Source organism: Salvia splendens, chromosome 11 (genome assembly GCF_004379255.2).
Source record: "Salvia splendens isolate huo1 chromosome 11, SspV2, whole genome shotgun sequence".
NCBI lineage: Eukaryota > Viridiplantae > Streptophyta > Magnoliopsida > Lamiales > Lamiaceae > Salvia > Salvia splendens.
Window position 1 is genome coordinate 10,901,087 of NC_056042.1, and position 16,391 is coordinate 10,917,477.

At 35.3% G+C, this 16,391-nt stretch overlaps 1 protein-coding gene across 1 annotated transcript; it reads right to left on the bottom strand.

The window, feature by feature from the left end:
* Positions 1 to 8,397: 8,397 nt before the first annotated feature.
* Positions 8,398 to 13,956, bottom strand: LOC121755122. The gene is made up of 4 exons (XM_042150410.1): positions 13,077 to 13,956; positions 10,179 to 10,775; positions 8,841 to 9,123; positions 8,398 to 8,744 (listed from the first exon to the last, which is right to left on the bottom strand). Exons 1-4 carry the CDS (start codon positions 13,686 to 13,688, stop codon positions 8,713 to 8,715), a joined length of 1,524 nt encoding a protein of 507 aa, XP_042006344.1. The 5' UTR covers positions 13,689 to 13,956; the 3' UTR covers positions 8,398 to 8,712.
* Positions 13,957 to 16,391: the final 2,435 nt, after the last annotated feature.

The window sequence follows — 16,391 nt, forward strand, 5'->3', positions numbered from 1 at the left end:
TGAGATATGGTTGAAAAGGATAGATGACATGTGTTCAATCAGATGAGTTGTATGTCAGAAGAACATTTTGAATATACAGTGTCTCTTCTTTGAAGCAATATTTACTATTGGGCATAAACAGTACCACAAGCTATTATACAACCTTTGGTACTAAGTTCAGACGATTTTCCTAGAGAATTTAATGATAAATATATGCAAGAAGTGTATTGTGATGATGAAGTAAAGAGAGATTCTGTCTTTTAACAAGAACTATGTTTGTTGTTGATTATGAGTTGGCATTGTTTCAGTATACACAGTTTATCTAGACTGCGTGGTGTGAGTTAATTCAGTTGAGCTGCCAGCGGATATTGATTCCCTTGTTCATACACAAATTTGATATTATCACGGGTATAAATTGGTTGTCGCTTCATCGAACTAAGGTAGCTTATCATGTAAAAAAATGGTAATATAATCATAGAGACGAGATCGAGTGATATTTAATGGTATCGATAAATTGGAACTTGTCTTATACTAGCTACATCGGCTTTTCGATTTATTCGAAGTGGAGATTTGCCTGGATTAACTTCTGATCAAGAGACAAAATTCACTATTGAGTTACTACCAGGTACTGCATCTATTTCTATTCATCCTTATCAAATGTCTTAATTAGAGTTTCAAGAGTTGAATAAATAGTTACAAGAGTTTCCAGCCAAGAGATATGTATGACTCAATGTTTTAGTTTGGAGAGCACCAATATTATTTTTGAAGAAGAAAGACGACACACTGCGACATTGTATACACTATTGGAAGTCGAATCAAGTGACTGTGAAGAATAAATATCTATTACCGAGAATAGAATATTTATATGATCAATTTCAAGGTATGCAACTGTTTTCGAGTACTGATTTTCGATCAAGATACCATCAGTTGAAGATAGCTAAAGAGAATATTGCAGAAACACCATTTTAAACTCAGGACAACCATTATGAGTTTTGGTTATGCCTTTCAAATTAACTATTGCACCTACAATTATTTATTGCATTGATGAACGAAGTCTCTCAACCATTCCTATATCACTTAGTGATTATTTTTATTGACTTACGATTATATTTCACGAAGTACAGATGAGCATGTTAATCACTTGCAGTAAGCATTACAAGTTTTGCGAGATAAACATCTTGTTGCAAGGTTGGGTAAGTGTGAGTCTAGCTATATCATATGGTATTATTGGGACACATGGTATTAGGTTGAAGAATAGAAATGGATATACAAAATACTGAAGTATTTGTCAACTGAAAAGGAGTCTCGATTATGGTTGAATTGATAAAGAAGTTATTACAGAAGAGTTCTCCTCTTATATGGAGTGAAGCATGTCAAAACAGTTTTGATGAGTTGAAGCACTGATTGACTATGTCCTCTATATTGGTTATTTCCACAGGTATATGATATTATTTTATTTACAGTAATGCACTGCAACGTGGATTTGGTTTTCTTCTATTAAAAAAATGGAAAGTTTATTGCTTATGCGTCAAGGACAATCACAAGTATATGAAGCTTCTTATTCTATTTCTGATCTGGATTTAGCAGTGTTGTTTTCCTTCGAAGATTTGGCATCCTTATCTGCATGGAGAGACTTTTTGAATTTCAGCCGATCATGACAGATTGAATTATTTGATGAGTTAGAAGGAGTAGAATATGAGACATTGTATAGTAGAAAATGTAGAAGTTCAGTATATAGAGATTCTAGAAATGTCAGAGATTATTCGAGAAACTGTCCAAGATTGATATTATTAAAAGGAAATTGAAAGCGACATGGGATAGACAGAAGAGTTATAAAGGTAAGTTGAGTCCTCGTTATATTGGTCAATATGATATTGTTGAAAGAGTGGGACCATTGACATACATTTAGCATTACCTGCAGAGTGGGAACAAATTCATAATGTTTTCCACGTCAGTATGCTTCGACGTTATCGATCTGATCTTTCACATATTTTGAAAGATACTGATATATAGATTTATGAGAAATTGAGTTATATAGAAGAACCTGTCAATATAGTGGACCACCAGATAAAGCAATTGCGAAGAAAAGATATTCAAATGGTAAAAGCTATTTGGCAAAATCACGGAGTCGAAGAAGCGACTTGGGAAACAGAGGAAAAGATGAGAAAGAACTATCCACATCTATTTACGGGTTAGAAATTTTATTGAGCACTTCAAATTTTAAAGAAATGAATTTTGCGGACAAAATTCTTAAAGAGGGGAAGAATTGTGACATCCCTAACCCGAAACATGCATTATTTTGCATATTATCATATTATATTGTCATTACATATTAAATTGTCATTTTTACTACATAGATATTAAGTGTGTGCGTATGTAGAAGTTAACTTTTCGTATATTATGAGTTAATAGTAAATTAAAATAATGTATATATGATGAATATTTTTTTTAGTTGTAAAGATAAAGTTGGAAGTGTATATAGTACTTGTAATATACGTAGTTGTCCAAATTATAGATAAAGTTAAATAAAGTTATAATATTAAATATGAATACATGGTAATGTAAAGTGACATATATAATGTGATATCTTGTATATATATATAATGGCGTAAGAATATTATAGGTGTGTATGAGATTGGTGTAAATTATTTAGCATATTAATTATATAGTACATCACAAATTTTGGCATACTTTTATTTAATAAAGTATGCATGGAAAATGTAAAAGAGTAGTATAAATGCTACGTGTAGTTATCTCCATAAATCTCATAAGTCGGCTAAGCGAGGAAAGAGAAATAAAAGCCTATCTTATAGTATCTCATGGAAAGGGGGTAGAGGGTGAAGATAGCGAAACAAATATAGAGGGGAAGGGTTACAGAACTTTTAAGAAAAAAAGAGAGAGAAAGAATCTAAGAGAAGGGATCAAGCTTTTGAGTTGTTAACCTATCGTGATAAGGTGTGTATAAATCACACTTTTAGTTTTACATGTGTTATGTGGTTGATTGTTATATGTTGAATTGGAATGAATTATGTGATTATATGGTTGAAATTGATATGATTATGAATTATTTGATTTTGATGGTCGAATATGATATGAATATTTGATCGTTGAAATTGAAATGTTTGTCTAGATATATTGGATAATTTGATGGAATATGATAGAAATATGTAATTGATGTTTTACATATGGTATTGAAAGTACATAAATCATGTGATTAAAGAGGATCTGTGACAGCCTTGTACTGGATCTGAAATATAGAGGGACCTATGAGTCCAGTTACAGAGTGGCCTTCGGGTCAAATATAGAGGGACCTATGAGTTCAATTATAGAGGGACCTTCGGGTCAAATACAGAGGGACCTATGAGTCCAATTACAGAGGGACCTTCAGGTCATAGAGGTATCCCGAGCAGATCCCAGACTTGACTGTTACAGAATAATAAACTGAATAGAGTGGCATATGCATATGAATATGAAATGGTTTGTTTTTAAATTATGTTATATATTGTTTCTGATTATATGTATTGATAAAAGAATATGCTTGATGTCTGTATCATGTGAGATTAAAGGTGGAAATTTATATACACTGAGTTATGACTCATATAAACCACTAAAATTTTCAGGAATAAGATAACAGTAAGTTTTGGCTGACGTGGGTTATAGGAACTCCACGTGTTATCAGGTTCGGCGGCTGACGCATATTGGCAACCTTCTCCTCCTCATTATTTTGCATGTAGATAAATGTATAGTATATAGAGTGGTGAGAGGGTTCCACTACTTTATAAGATATTTTGAAATATGTATCGGATAAGTGTTGGTTTGAATTTATATAATATGGGTGTTTTATGAATTAGATTTGTGTATTGATTGCTTTTATGTTAAGGAATTTATTTATAGTAAGTGCATACGTCATAGGGGTTGAGTTGCCACAGATGGGGCCTTTATCACCTCGACGGGACAAGCTGGCGGTGGGGGAGTGGTTCGTGGTTCAGACGGTTCTCTCTTGGGGGCCTTTTGCACGCCCCTCGTAGCTGCGTCGGCCTTTGAGGCGGAGCTTTTAACTCTTCTTCACGGGTTGACAATGGCTATGGAGTTCTCATCGCAGGTTTGGGTCGAGATGGATGCAGCAGCAGTGGTCGCGGTTTTCACTTCAGAACACGGGGGGCAGCGGATGTGAGACATCACATGGCTCGCATTCGCACTTTTCTCTCACAGGTGCAGGTTAGGTTCTCTCACATCTATAGAGAGGGCAACCGGGCAGCCGATTTTCTGGCAAGTAGGGGGTCCAGACCCCTGCCATCACCTTCTTTGATGCGGATTCAGCGCCTCGGTATTTGAAGTCGCTAGTGAGGATGGACCAGTTGGGTTATCCGAACTTCAGATTTAGATATCGAGATGGATGACTTCTACACTTGGTTCGTGGCTTTGATTTATGCCTTTTTGTTTTCCCTTTGGATTTGGCCAACCCTTGGCCATCATCCTTGTGATTATCATGTTTTTATGTTTCTTTTCTCTTTAGATCTCTCGATTGTTAGATAGGTAGTACCCGGTCTGTGGGGATACCATAGTAGCTTTGTTAGCTCTTGTGATTTGTATCTCTCGTGCGGACATAGTCACTTTTGGACTTAGTTGATGTATGTTTCTTTCACGTATTGATATATACAGGTTGGGGGTCTGCCTAAACCTCCCACCGTGATGGTGTTTGAAAAAAAACCCTCATAATTAACAATCTTATAAAAATGTAACTGATGATAGGGTTATTTTATTCTATTTTATTTTGATTGTGAGTGTTGGAGTAGGAATGATGTAGGATTGTTGGAGTAGGATATCAACTCCTTTAATTAATTAGAGGGTGATCAAATTTGGGAGTAACTATAGAGTGAACCAGTGAAGTAAATTTCCCTGACAATATGGTTTGCATATTCCGGTATTCAGTAAAATATATCATAAGAGTCTCTAGTTTAAGGGATCAGTATCATAAGAGGTCTCTGAATAAAGATTTAAGGGATATTACCCTATAATGTTGTGAAATTTTTCAAAAATTTAGTTTTTTAACAAATACTTTGAACTTAACATATAATATCACAAACTTAAATAGTTGTTGAAATTTTTTTCCACCGACGACAACATCTAATTACCCCCCCCCCCCTCGTCCCACTACAAGTGATCAACTTTCCATTTTGAGTTGTCACATCATAAATGATCAATTTCTTTTTTTTTACTAGAAACAAAGCTTCAACAATTTCTTACTTTATTCCACATTTCTTACTTTATTATCTTTTTATCTCTCTTACTTTTTCCTCTCTCATACTTTACTCTCTCCATTTTAACTTAGTATATATCATTTTCTTAATTTCCGTGTCCAAAAGAAATCCATCCCTTATAATGGGATATAGGGAGTATATTAAAATAAGATGGATAATCATAACTGGCTTTTTGGGACTTTGTAATCATATCAGTATCATTTTTCAATGGTAACAATATCTTATGTGATGTACAATTTTAACAATTACCTCCTGAGGATATTATCAAATTGGACTCACCCTGCACATGATTCATTGCAATTACAACATTAGCTCCTCCAGACATGGATCACCACTCTCCAAGATATCATGATTCTTGGATTACAAAAAATCTGCACCATTTGATAAATCAAATAGTGCATGATCAATATTGTATGCTCAGTGTTATGTCAACAATGACTAAGAAATAACAATCATCGAGACATCGTCTTTCAGTAAATAGCAAGAAAGACTTATCTCAACTGTTACCACCCAGTGTCGTTTATTTCCTAAGGTAAGGAAACATGCGGACTAAAACTGAAACCTTTCACGATAGGTAGTCAAAGCCTATCTAAGTTGTGAAATTTTATTTATCTTCTACAAAGAACCAACTGTGTCACCTTATGTGAACGTCGTTCAGCACCTGTTTACTATGCAGAATAATTAGACTTGTTTGCTTCTTATATATTCAAATGTTTGAGAAGACATGTCCTAGAAAATAACAAATAAAATGTAAAGTTTGTGACATTCTAAACCAATTCTAAAATTCATGAGAAATATCAAATTTGGACAAAGTTTATGGTAGATACCAATACCAATATCCCAAAATAAAACTAGCCATAAACTACGAATTTAAATGACAAATGCATTACTAGTTTCAGATTTCACCTTAACCAAAACAAAGACATCCTTTTTCAATTTAATGATAGATAATCCCTAAATATTTCTAGTTAATGGAGATTTCCAAAACCTTTTTACAAATAAAAAAAAGGGAAAAAAGAAAAAAATGTCATGTTTGAGCGTGAAAGGCATGTCATGGAAAGGGCAAGAACGCGTAAGCGGGTGTGGGGCCCACGGCTAGGTCGTGTATTAATAAAAGTGTGTGCTTACGCTGAATGGAGTATCTATCAATTTTGGCGTTTTCATTGGCTGCAACGTTCGGTTTGGCAAATACTGCGTCGTTTAAATTCTGGTGGGCCGCGTTTTATCAACAAAATATTGGCCCATTTCCATAATTACCGATTATGTATTACCATCACATGGGTCCATACTTTATTTGCCTGCCTCAATTATTATTTTTTGAATGATATTTTACTTTAAATAGTAAATGTCAACATACATTTATTTTACGATTTTGGTGCCAATTATTCTAAACATTTTTCCGTCAAATATTTAACTGTCAATGTATTTAAATTGAATTTTGACCCAATTAAACATTTTAATTATAGTATTATTTTGAAAATAAAATAAAAAAAGTTAAAAAAATATTACGTCAACGTCTTCTACTGCGGAATACGGGCAAGTCGGAGACGCCAACGTCTTCTACTGGTTCCAGAACCGGAAATCAAGGAGCAAGCACAAGCAGCGCCAGCTCCAATCCTCCAAGTCTCAGCCCGCCGCCGCTGCCGCACCAGCACCCTCTCCCTCCGCTCCATCTCCGTTTGTCCTTCCTCGTGATTGACCAGCTCAACTCGCCAACTGCTTCGGTCAACCAACCGTTTCTCCATTCCCCGACCGACTTCCTCGTCGAGCCCTTCTATTTTCCGGTGCAGCATGCCCAAGAGTTTTGCTTCCCTGTGGCAGATCAGAATCCCAGTTTTGTTCCTCCATCTTTCTGAAATCCGGCAGCATCCACAACATCTTCGTTTCCCTGTACTCCGACAAGTAGATCGACCACACACCGTCGTCCGCGGCGGCGCCGCTCTTCTTCCTGAAGACGAATTTCGGATAGGAGTTGATGACAGCCTGATCGAGGCCGACAACGCCATTTTGGCTCTCGTTCTCGTCGACGAAGATGATCCGCAGCAGGTAGACGTTGGCGGAGCGGCTGTGGCGACGGAGCGGTAGCAGATGTAGGAGGCAAGGAGGAAGGTGGAGAAGGGGACGAGGAAGGCTAGGGGGATCGTGTAACCGATGGATGTGAGAGGGGGCAGACGCAGAAATAAATTACGAGCTGTGATTTCTAAATTTTGTTTTAAAGTAGATTTTTGGGAGTTCTAGATTATTTATAAGGGCTTTCATATGATAATTTGCTTTAAACTTAAATAAAATTTAAAATATTTAAAAGAAAAAAAGGGTAAAATACAATTTTATTGGGGGCTTTAGCCCTACCCTCATTACACATGGGTCGGCTGCCCCTGGATGTGAGGCTCTGGGAGATAAAGTGTTTGGCGTTGGCCGCAGCTAGGGGCGCGGATGACATCGGGAGAGGCATAAATATTGCTTTTAACATTATTTTTTTTATTTTATTTTTTAAAATAATAAAAAAATATAACCAAAATGTATAATTAGGTCAAAATCAGATTTAAACACGTTGACCGTTAAATATTTGACTGATCCGTCAGTTTTGGACTGATTGTGGTCCGAGTTGATATGTTTGGGATGCAAAAATTCAAAACATAATATTTAGGACCAAAATCGTAAAATGAGTATATGTTTAGAACTAATTTTGGCCTTTACTCTACTTTAAATAAACAAAGTAGAAAGCAACCCTTCACGAAAATTGACTAATGGCTATTGCTCTACCAAGATTTTGTGGAATTATTAAGCGATTAGTTTTACAACATTTTTATTTTATTTTCTACTCAATCTACTAGTACGGTTCATAGATAGAGCACATTTTTCATAAATTTTGGTAACCAACTCACAATTGTACTCCTTCATTGTTTCTATTGTAGTGTTAATTACTCATGTTGATGCGATGACAGACGACGATGAGATTATGCGGCTATTAGGTTGTCAGTTTTCCTTATACAGGCTAGATTTTTGTATTCATATTTCTTTTATGAGTTAAATTCGCAGAACACCAAGTTGAGTTGTTTTTAGCCTACCATTTATGTCTTCTGCAATGGCACTCGGTAAATCTTTGTAAGTAAACATAAAGGTTAAAGGGAGGAAAAGGGGAGAGGGGTTCGAATCATCAAAGAAATTCAGTCACTTAGATTTGTAAGTGATGATTGAGACATTATTACATCAATTATTATTACAAATTCGGCAGCCAATCAGAAATTAAGCTGTCCAAACACCATTATACTCGATCCTCTACTTGATGTCCAATTCCAACCGTGGGATTGTTGCATAAGAAACTAGCAAGTACACTTACTACATTTTATTACCTTGATGTAGTCAGTGTATACCCACCAAAAATCTTGATGCATTTTTATGTCATTTTCCAAGGTTGAACTATCAAACACACATAGATTGAAGCAAAACTGTTTCCTTTTCTGAATTCCTTCTAAAATACAGGCTCCTCCGTCTCTTCGCTAACTGACATTGCCAACCACGACACGAGAAGATGTCAGCAGAAATGCTTCATTTCAACAATAAACAACGCATTTGAGTCCAAATATAATAGATCACTACCTTTTGATGAAGGGGGGAGCACGACAACGTGCATGGTGGCGTTGTTGGGAGGGAGGTGGAGGCGGAGAGGGTGGAGCTTCCTGTTCAGCGGGCTTCTGGTGCAGACGGTGAGGCCGGGGATTCCCAGCTCGTCCTCCAGCCTGCTTGCCAATTCGCTCACTTGGAAGCCCTTGAATGCAATGCACTCGACCTCGCCATACTTGTTCTCGACCTCGCCATACTCATTCGCTAGCTCGAAATAGACTAGCCTTCCGTCGCTTGCCTTTCGAGGCGAATCGTCCCACTGCACCAAATTATTTTAACACAAACCAACTACATTCATAGACTACTAAATTCATAGCTGAAATTGGAAATCATTTCATTAAGGACAGTATAATACTCCATAAACACACACACTGGGAATCATAAATTGTATTCATAGATGAGAACTGAAATCAATTCACCTTTTCCAATTTTTTTTATCCATGAACACACACACACACACACACATCATACGAACTACATTTTCATAGACGATAAGTAATATAAATTCATTTTAGATACTCTCAGTCCACAAAATAATGTCCAAGTTTGCCATTTGGTCCGTCCATAAAATAATGTCCACATTTATTTTATTTTCCATTTTTGGTAAGTAAACTCTCACTTTCCACTAACTTATTACACTCACATTCTATTACAAACCCAATATATAATTTGGGACCCACATTCCACTGACTTTTCCCCATCCATTTTTCTTAAAACTTAGTGCTGAGTCAAAGTGGAAGTATTCACTTGCTCCCACACAAATTCCACCATCACTCTCTAAATATTCAAATTTTGTTCTTCGAAAATTCAAATTCTATTGTTCTGTTATGAGAAATCGGTCAGAAAAATCATTTCACAAAAATTTGGTATTTCTCACAATCTTTAAAAATGCTCTTAAAAATTACCAACTTTTCAAATCGTACGGATTTCCGACACTAAAGTTTTCAGCATAAATTTTCCAACGTTGAACGCCAATAAACCTACATGTAATAGTCGGAGCTACATTCCATCTTGTAGGGAAGATGAAAATGATGATGATATGTATGCTCTAGAATTAGCATCGGCATTCCACGTAGGCAAAATTTATGCCAGAAACTTTAGAGTGGGAAATGCACAATTTGAAAAGTTTGTGATTTTTAAGACGACCTTTAAAGGTGGTGGAAAATACCGAAATTTTGTGAAAGTTGATTTATACCAATTTCCCTTCTGTTGTCTATCAGTTGTAGCCCAAAGTTCCAAATGTAACAAACTAAACCAACAAACAAAATCAAAATCGGAAGAAACAAAAAGCTGAATAATCGAAACCGAAATTACCTCTTGCCTAGAAAAGCTAGCGGACTTGGACGACTGGGTAGAGGTCGGCGAGGTCGCGTCGGAGGCAAAGCAATCCTCCTTGGCCACCGCGATTTGCGGCGGCAGAAACTCCACAACATGAACCTCCCAAAAAATCCAGTCCTTTGTCACCGTCCGATGCGGAATATCATGCGTGATCGAGTTCCTCCACGGCGGAAGCCCACCGTTGGCCCGCAGGAAGCGGCCGTATCTGGTCTTCAATTTGACCGCGCCGCGCTCCCTGATGGGCTCCCACTCGACCGAGCTGTCGAGGCGCGGCGGCAGCGTCTGCAGCACCATGCGCCCCGTCATGCGGAGCAGGAACGGCTGGTTCGATGCGGTGAGGTACTTCCCGTAGCAGCTCTTTAGCCGGATTATGGTGTCGGAGCTCTCCACGAACTCCACCTCCCATTTCGCCGATTTGGAGGCGCAGCTGCGCTCCTGAGTGACCGAGACCTCGTCGGCCTCGGCCACCAGGTACTTGCCGTGCGAGCCTTTCAGCCGCACCGTCTTCGCATTCTGAAATAAGTCGATTGCGGACAGTCGCTGCCCGAACGAGTGGAGATGCTGCTCATGATTCTGCATGATTTTCACTTAATGAACACAAATTTTAAATAACAAAAAAAAGCCTATACACTTAAAAAATATATTCCTGTGTCAGTCATCATTAGTCTAAGTGAAACATTTTTATTACTATTTCAATTTCAATTCCATGTTTTTATTGAATATATCTTTTTCCACATGAAAGAAAAATATAAGCAAAATAAGCACATGGAGTATTTTAGCAGGATTAAAATTTGGTTACATAATCCTCTAGCTTTGGCATCCAATCAAAGGAAAATAATGAGTTGTGGACTAAAATCAAATAATAAATTGTGATTTAAATATAAGGTATCGATATTGAGCTTAAACAAAATCAAACCAAGTAAATTGCTAGTATAATCATTTTTAAACCTAAGCAAATGGAGTACTTACTATTTAAACATGAGTTTTGTCTGATCTCACACAAATTTTTGTATATTGAACAATGCAGCTTATAATATAGTACTCTCTTCATTCGTAAACAGAAGTTTCATTTACAATTTTAGTATATTTGTCTATACAAATCATACTTCACCTTTATTATAAATAGCCTTAAGTAAATTACATAGTATTTCATGGATAGTGGTAAAATGCAAACTCATATATTATACAAACTCTAAGCTATGATCTGCACCGTTACAAAATATCAACAGAAAACAAAATAGTAGCAACAGAAAAAGTCCACACAATGTCAACAAAACATCAACAATGATACTGTGTTGACATTTTGTTTTACTGTTATTTTGTCATATATTGACATTTTCTAACGATTCAAATCATAGTTTGGAGTTTGTGTAATATTTAGAGTTTGGATTTGATTACATTTCATATTTCATTAACTAATTAATTCATATTTAATCATAAAATTATCGAGATGATTAGTATCACTTCAAATCTTCTATAGTGCCATTTCAATCAATTGTGCACCGTAGAAAGAGCAATATTTTTTTGCTTGATGAAACCGTACACGCAATCCCAATTAGACCGTCATTTTACAAACTAGCCCCACAAATAAATTACAAGAATATAAAGTATATAGTAGAACGTGACGTATATAGTATCATAGCATGAAATCCAATTGATAAATTAATATAATCATCTAATTATATTAAGTAATGAGAGGTTAATGACGCCCTACGCAATAACCACACCAACATAATTCCTAAAGCAGCACAATTACGGCCGTTTCTTAAACTATTATTCTCTATTAATCAATAATTATTACGATTTTCTATAATTATTTGTCAGTTTTGTTAGTTGTATACTTTTTAGTGGTAATCTGCGAAGTGAGAACACTAATCAGATTTATAACATTAACAATAAGCAATAATCTTTATGTTGCAATCAATCAGCCCTATAACTGTAACTCAATCTATATCATTAATGTTTTGGGATTTACAGTCTGAAAATATCTTCAAAATACATTAATTTATGACTTCAATTTTTCTCTAAGTGAATAAATAAACGAAAAAGAAGATGCTGACTCATTTTTCACGGCTCATATTTTCAACAATAGAAAATCTTTTGAATAACTAGGGGCCACAAATATGGACCATCTATAAATCAAAAAGTATGGTAAATAATGTTCATTACAGTCAACTTTCATATTTAATGATACTTAATGTATGAAATTCCCATGTACAAATTTTTGACATTTTCCTTGATAACTACTTGCATAAATTTTTTACTTATATGAAATGTCAAATTAGAGTAAAGTTTGTACTCAACAATTAATTTAAAAAAAATAAAAGACTAAATTATCATTAAATTATCCAACCCATTTGCATAATGACTTCATAGAATTTATTACCTAACTTATTTTATCCCTTCCTATGGTCTAGAGCTACTCTGTTACTCCCTCTCTCTAAAAAATTAATCTCATTTGTAGATAACACAATGAGAAATGGTGAAGTAAAGAAGACCTGAAAAAAATGAATAAGGTAAAAGAAAGGAAAAAAAAGAGTAGAAAATGTTGAAAGATATGATAAAAAGTAAGTAAAGTACGAAAGAGAAACTTTACAAAATGAGACTATTGTTTTATAGACACGACAAAATGACAAAATGAGACTATTTTTTTAGACAAAAGGAAGAATAATAACTAAATCTGAAATTTATTCTCTACTTTCACCATTTTCTACCCATTTCCCAAATCTTAAACCTAATAACAAAATCCTATTTTAGTATAATATTTCATCAAACTTAAACTTATAACTACCTAAATCCGTAAGACATATCACAAATCCAAAAAAATCTCTAATTAAGTAAATAAAATAATTAAGAAATACTACTAAAACATACCTTCTTCATCGACCACCACCGCAACGGCGTAGCCGGCGCCGGCGACCACACCGAAACCGGCGATTCGAAGCCGCAGCCAATATCGAGCCCCGAAATCTCCTCCGTCACCGCCGAGAGGCTCGACACCATCGACCAGTAATCCACCACGGCCTCATCCTCCGCCACCTCCACCGCCTCCACGTCCCACACAAGCCAATTCCCGGGGCCACCGCCGCCGTGCGTAACCGTGTTCCGACACGGCGGAGCGCCGCCGTTCGCCCTCAGATACGTGCCGCAGCCGGCCGCCTTGAGCTTCACCTGGAAGCCGTCCCTGATCGGCTGCCACTCGATCGTCAGATCCCGCGCCGGATTTTCCGGCAGGGTTTGGAGCACCCTCCGGCCGAGGAGAATCGGATCGGCGGCGGCGGCTGCGGAGGCGGTGAGGTAGCGGCCGTGGCAGCTCTTGAGGCGGACGACGTGCGGGTTGGTGTCGACGAGCTCCACCAGCCACCGCGCCCGCCTCACGTCGCCGCAGCGGCTCTGCCGCGTAGAGGACTGGTCGTCGCCGGCGGTGAGGTAGCGGTTGAGGTGGCTCTTCAGCCTCACGGCGGGAGTCTTTGTGAAGAATTCCATTCACTTTCCTTTCTTTGGGAAAAGAAAAGAAAAGAGAACTAACTAATTGGGGGAATATTGTTGAGACATGCAAGAGATTAAAAGTAATGGGATTTGTGAAAAGAGGATGTTAATTAGTGTGGTGATTTTGTTTCTTGATGGTTGAAATTGGGGAGAAATGGGAAAGAGTTGTGTCTATGAAATTTTGATGTGGTTTCATAATTTGGAATTCAATTTTAATTGATAGTAGTAACATTTTTTTCAGACATATATAGGGGGAGAAGTAGGGCTTTTTCACAAATCCAAAATTTTTAAATAAGGTAAAATAAGATGAGTCTATAATATATATTCAGCAAGATCCATGTACGCATGTTTTCATCCAAGATTGACTTATACTTCATTCGTCCTATAAAATAGACACTTTTAAAATGATATGAAGTTCAATACACAACTAATAAAATAAGAAATATAAAGAAAAAATTATTGGGATATTATTAATGAAAAATGAGGTTCATCAGGAAAAAATATTTTAAAAAAATAGAATTGGGTAATTCTAAAGAATGAACATAAATGATAAAAATTGTGAGTAAAAAGTTTCAAGAAAGCTAAGTGTTTGCAGACTATTTTACTTGGTTTGTATCGATAATAAATAATAATTGCAGATTTACAAAATAATAATAACAATAAATTTACGGTTAGAAAGAAATGTTGGTCTGTTTAATGGGGGAGCACGAAAAATATGGCAGCGTTTGCCAAGGTTGTTGTAACTTGTAAGATTATGACTAATTTTTTTTAAGTAATTAGAATTTGTTACTTTATTTTTATTCATAAAAAACTACTGTACACAATACTATTAATAATCACTGTGTACGGTTAAGGCACTACAAATTTGTAGGACATGTTTTTTTACTTTTGTTCATTAGATACTTATATAAATTTTTTGTTCTAGTAACTCTAATCTCTTTTCATCTTTCTAATAAGATTGTTAATTTTTCTATTATAAAATAACATATTATTTACTCCATCCGTCCCTAAAATTTTATCACAATTTTTTTCTGCACTCGTTTTGTAAAAATAATACTTAATAAATAGTTAAAATAGACAATTTGGAATATTAGAAACAAAATGGCATTCCAAGATTTCAAACTTAATTGGGAGTTTGAGAAGAAACGACTATTTTGGTGCCTTGGAACTTGGGCAAAAGGATGGTGCCCGGAATTTCCCTTCGAACCGGGCCTGCAAGCGAATGAGTTGAAGATTGTCAGAGGATTGGTAGGAACAAGAGCTTCACGACGAGGTAGGGTATGCTGAACTCTGGGATCTTGTTGTTTTTACCTTCTCTCGTGGCTTTGTTATGGGTTTTTGCTTGATGAGGGGATGGTTGGTCTGTTACTTTGGTGTGGCTGCTTTTTTAGGTCATTTTTTTGCTTGTTTTGGATCATTTTTTTTGAGAGGTAGGGGGTTTCGTTTTTTTGGCGGCTTTGCCTTTTGGCTTGCCTTTTTGTAGCTCGCCGTTTTGTGGCTTGAATGTTTGCTTTTCATAAAAAAAAAGAGGGAGAATAAGGTAGAGAAAAATGTTAACTAAATTATTCTTTATCTTACTTTACTCTCTCTACTTTAACTATTAATTTCAAAATGAGAGTAGAAAAGAATTGAGTGAGTATTAATTATTTAAATTAATTCCATATAATATGAGATTTGAATCTCAATTATTTAAATTAATTCCATATCATATCTTATCTGGAGATTTGAATCTTCAACATTTTACTATCTATACAAAGGAATGTATTTGGAGGTATAGTGGAGAAAGGTTATCAACACACGCAATCATTTTTATTACACATGGTTTAATTCGATTCATTAGGATTATAAGCCACTAACAGCTCAACTCATTTGATTCTGCACAAATCTAATCTTAATTAACATGCATTTCATAAAATTTGCTTTACTTTAATTCTTGTATTGCAGATACAAATTTTATTCTCATACCTCTTGTTTTCACTAGCCGAGTTCTGTTTTTTAGGCAAAATACTTTTACCAAATTTATAATTTAATATAGAATTTTATTGATATTGATATCACTATTTAGATAATAAAAAGGTTAAAATCTAGTAAATACGGATGTAAGGAAATAAAAAAATATATGTATAAGAATTCAATAAAATTAAAAATAAAAATATAAGAATTACTATACAAAAATTGTTTAAGGATTTAATAAAACAAAAAATTAAATATAGAGATCTTTAAATGTGTTTTTCCATACAATTAATAGATAATTGGATATATTCATTGAAATTACTAAAAATGCATACAAAAGACAAACTGCTTGAAGGACCATTTTTTCTTGACTAGAGTTTTGTAAAGAAATATTTATTACATATTGAAATAAAAAAAATTAAAGTATAGGGATGTCTAGATATATTTCTGCCGTCCAATTAATAAAAAATTGACTTCCTTCTGTTTCTTTTAAAATAAAACTTTTTTTTATCTGTTTCTTAAAAATAAAATATTTTTATTTAAAGAAATAAATCTACAATCCACTATAATTCTAAATCCTATTGAAATAAGAAAAATATATTAAAGTGTAGGGATGTATAGAGATATATTTCTGCCATCCAATTAATAGAAATTTGACCTTCCTTCCGTTTCTTAAAAAATAAAGACTTTTTTAGGCTGTTTTTCAAAAATAAACCTTTTTAAGGAAATAAATCTTCCTTCCGTTTC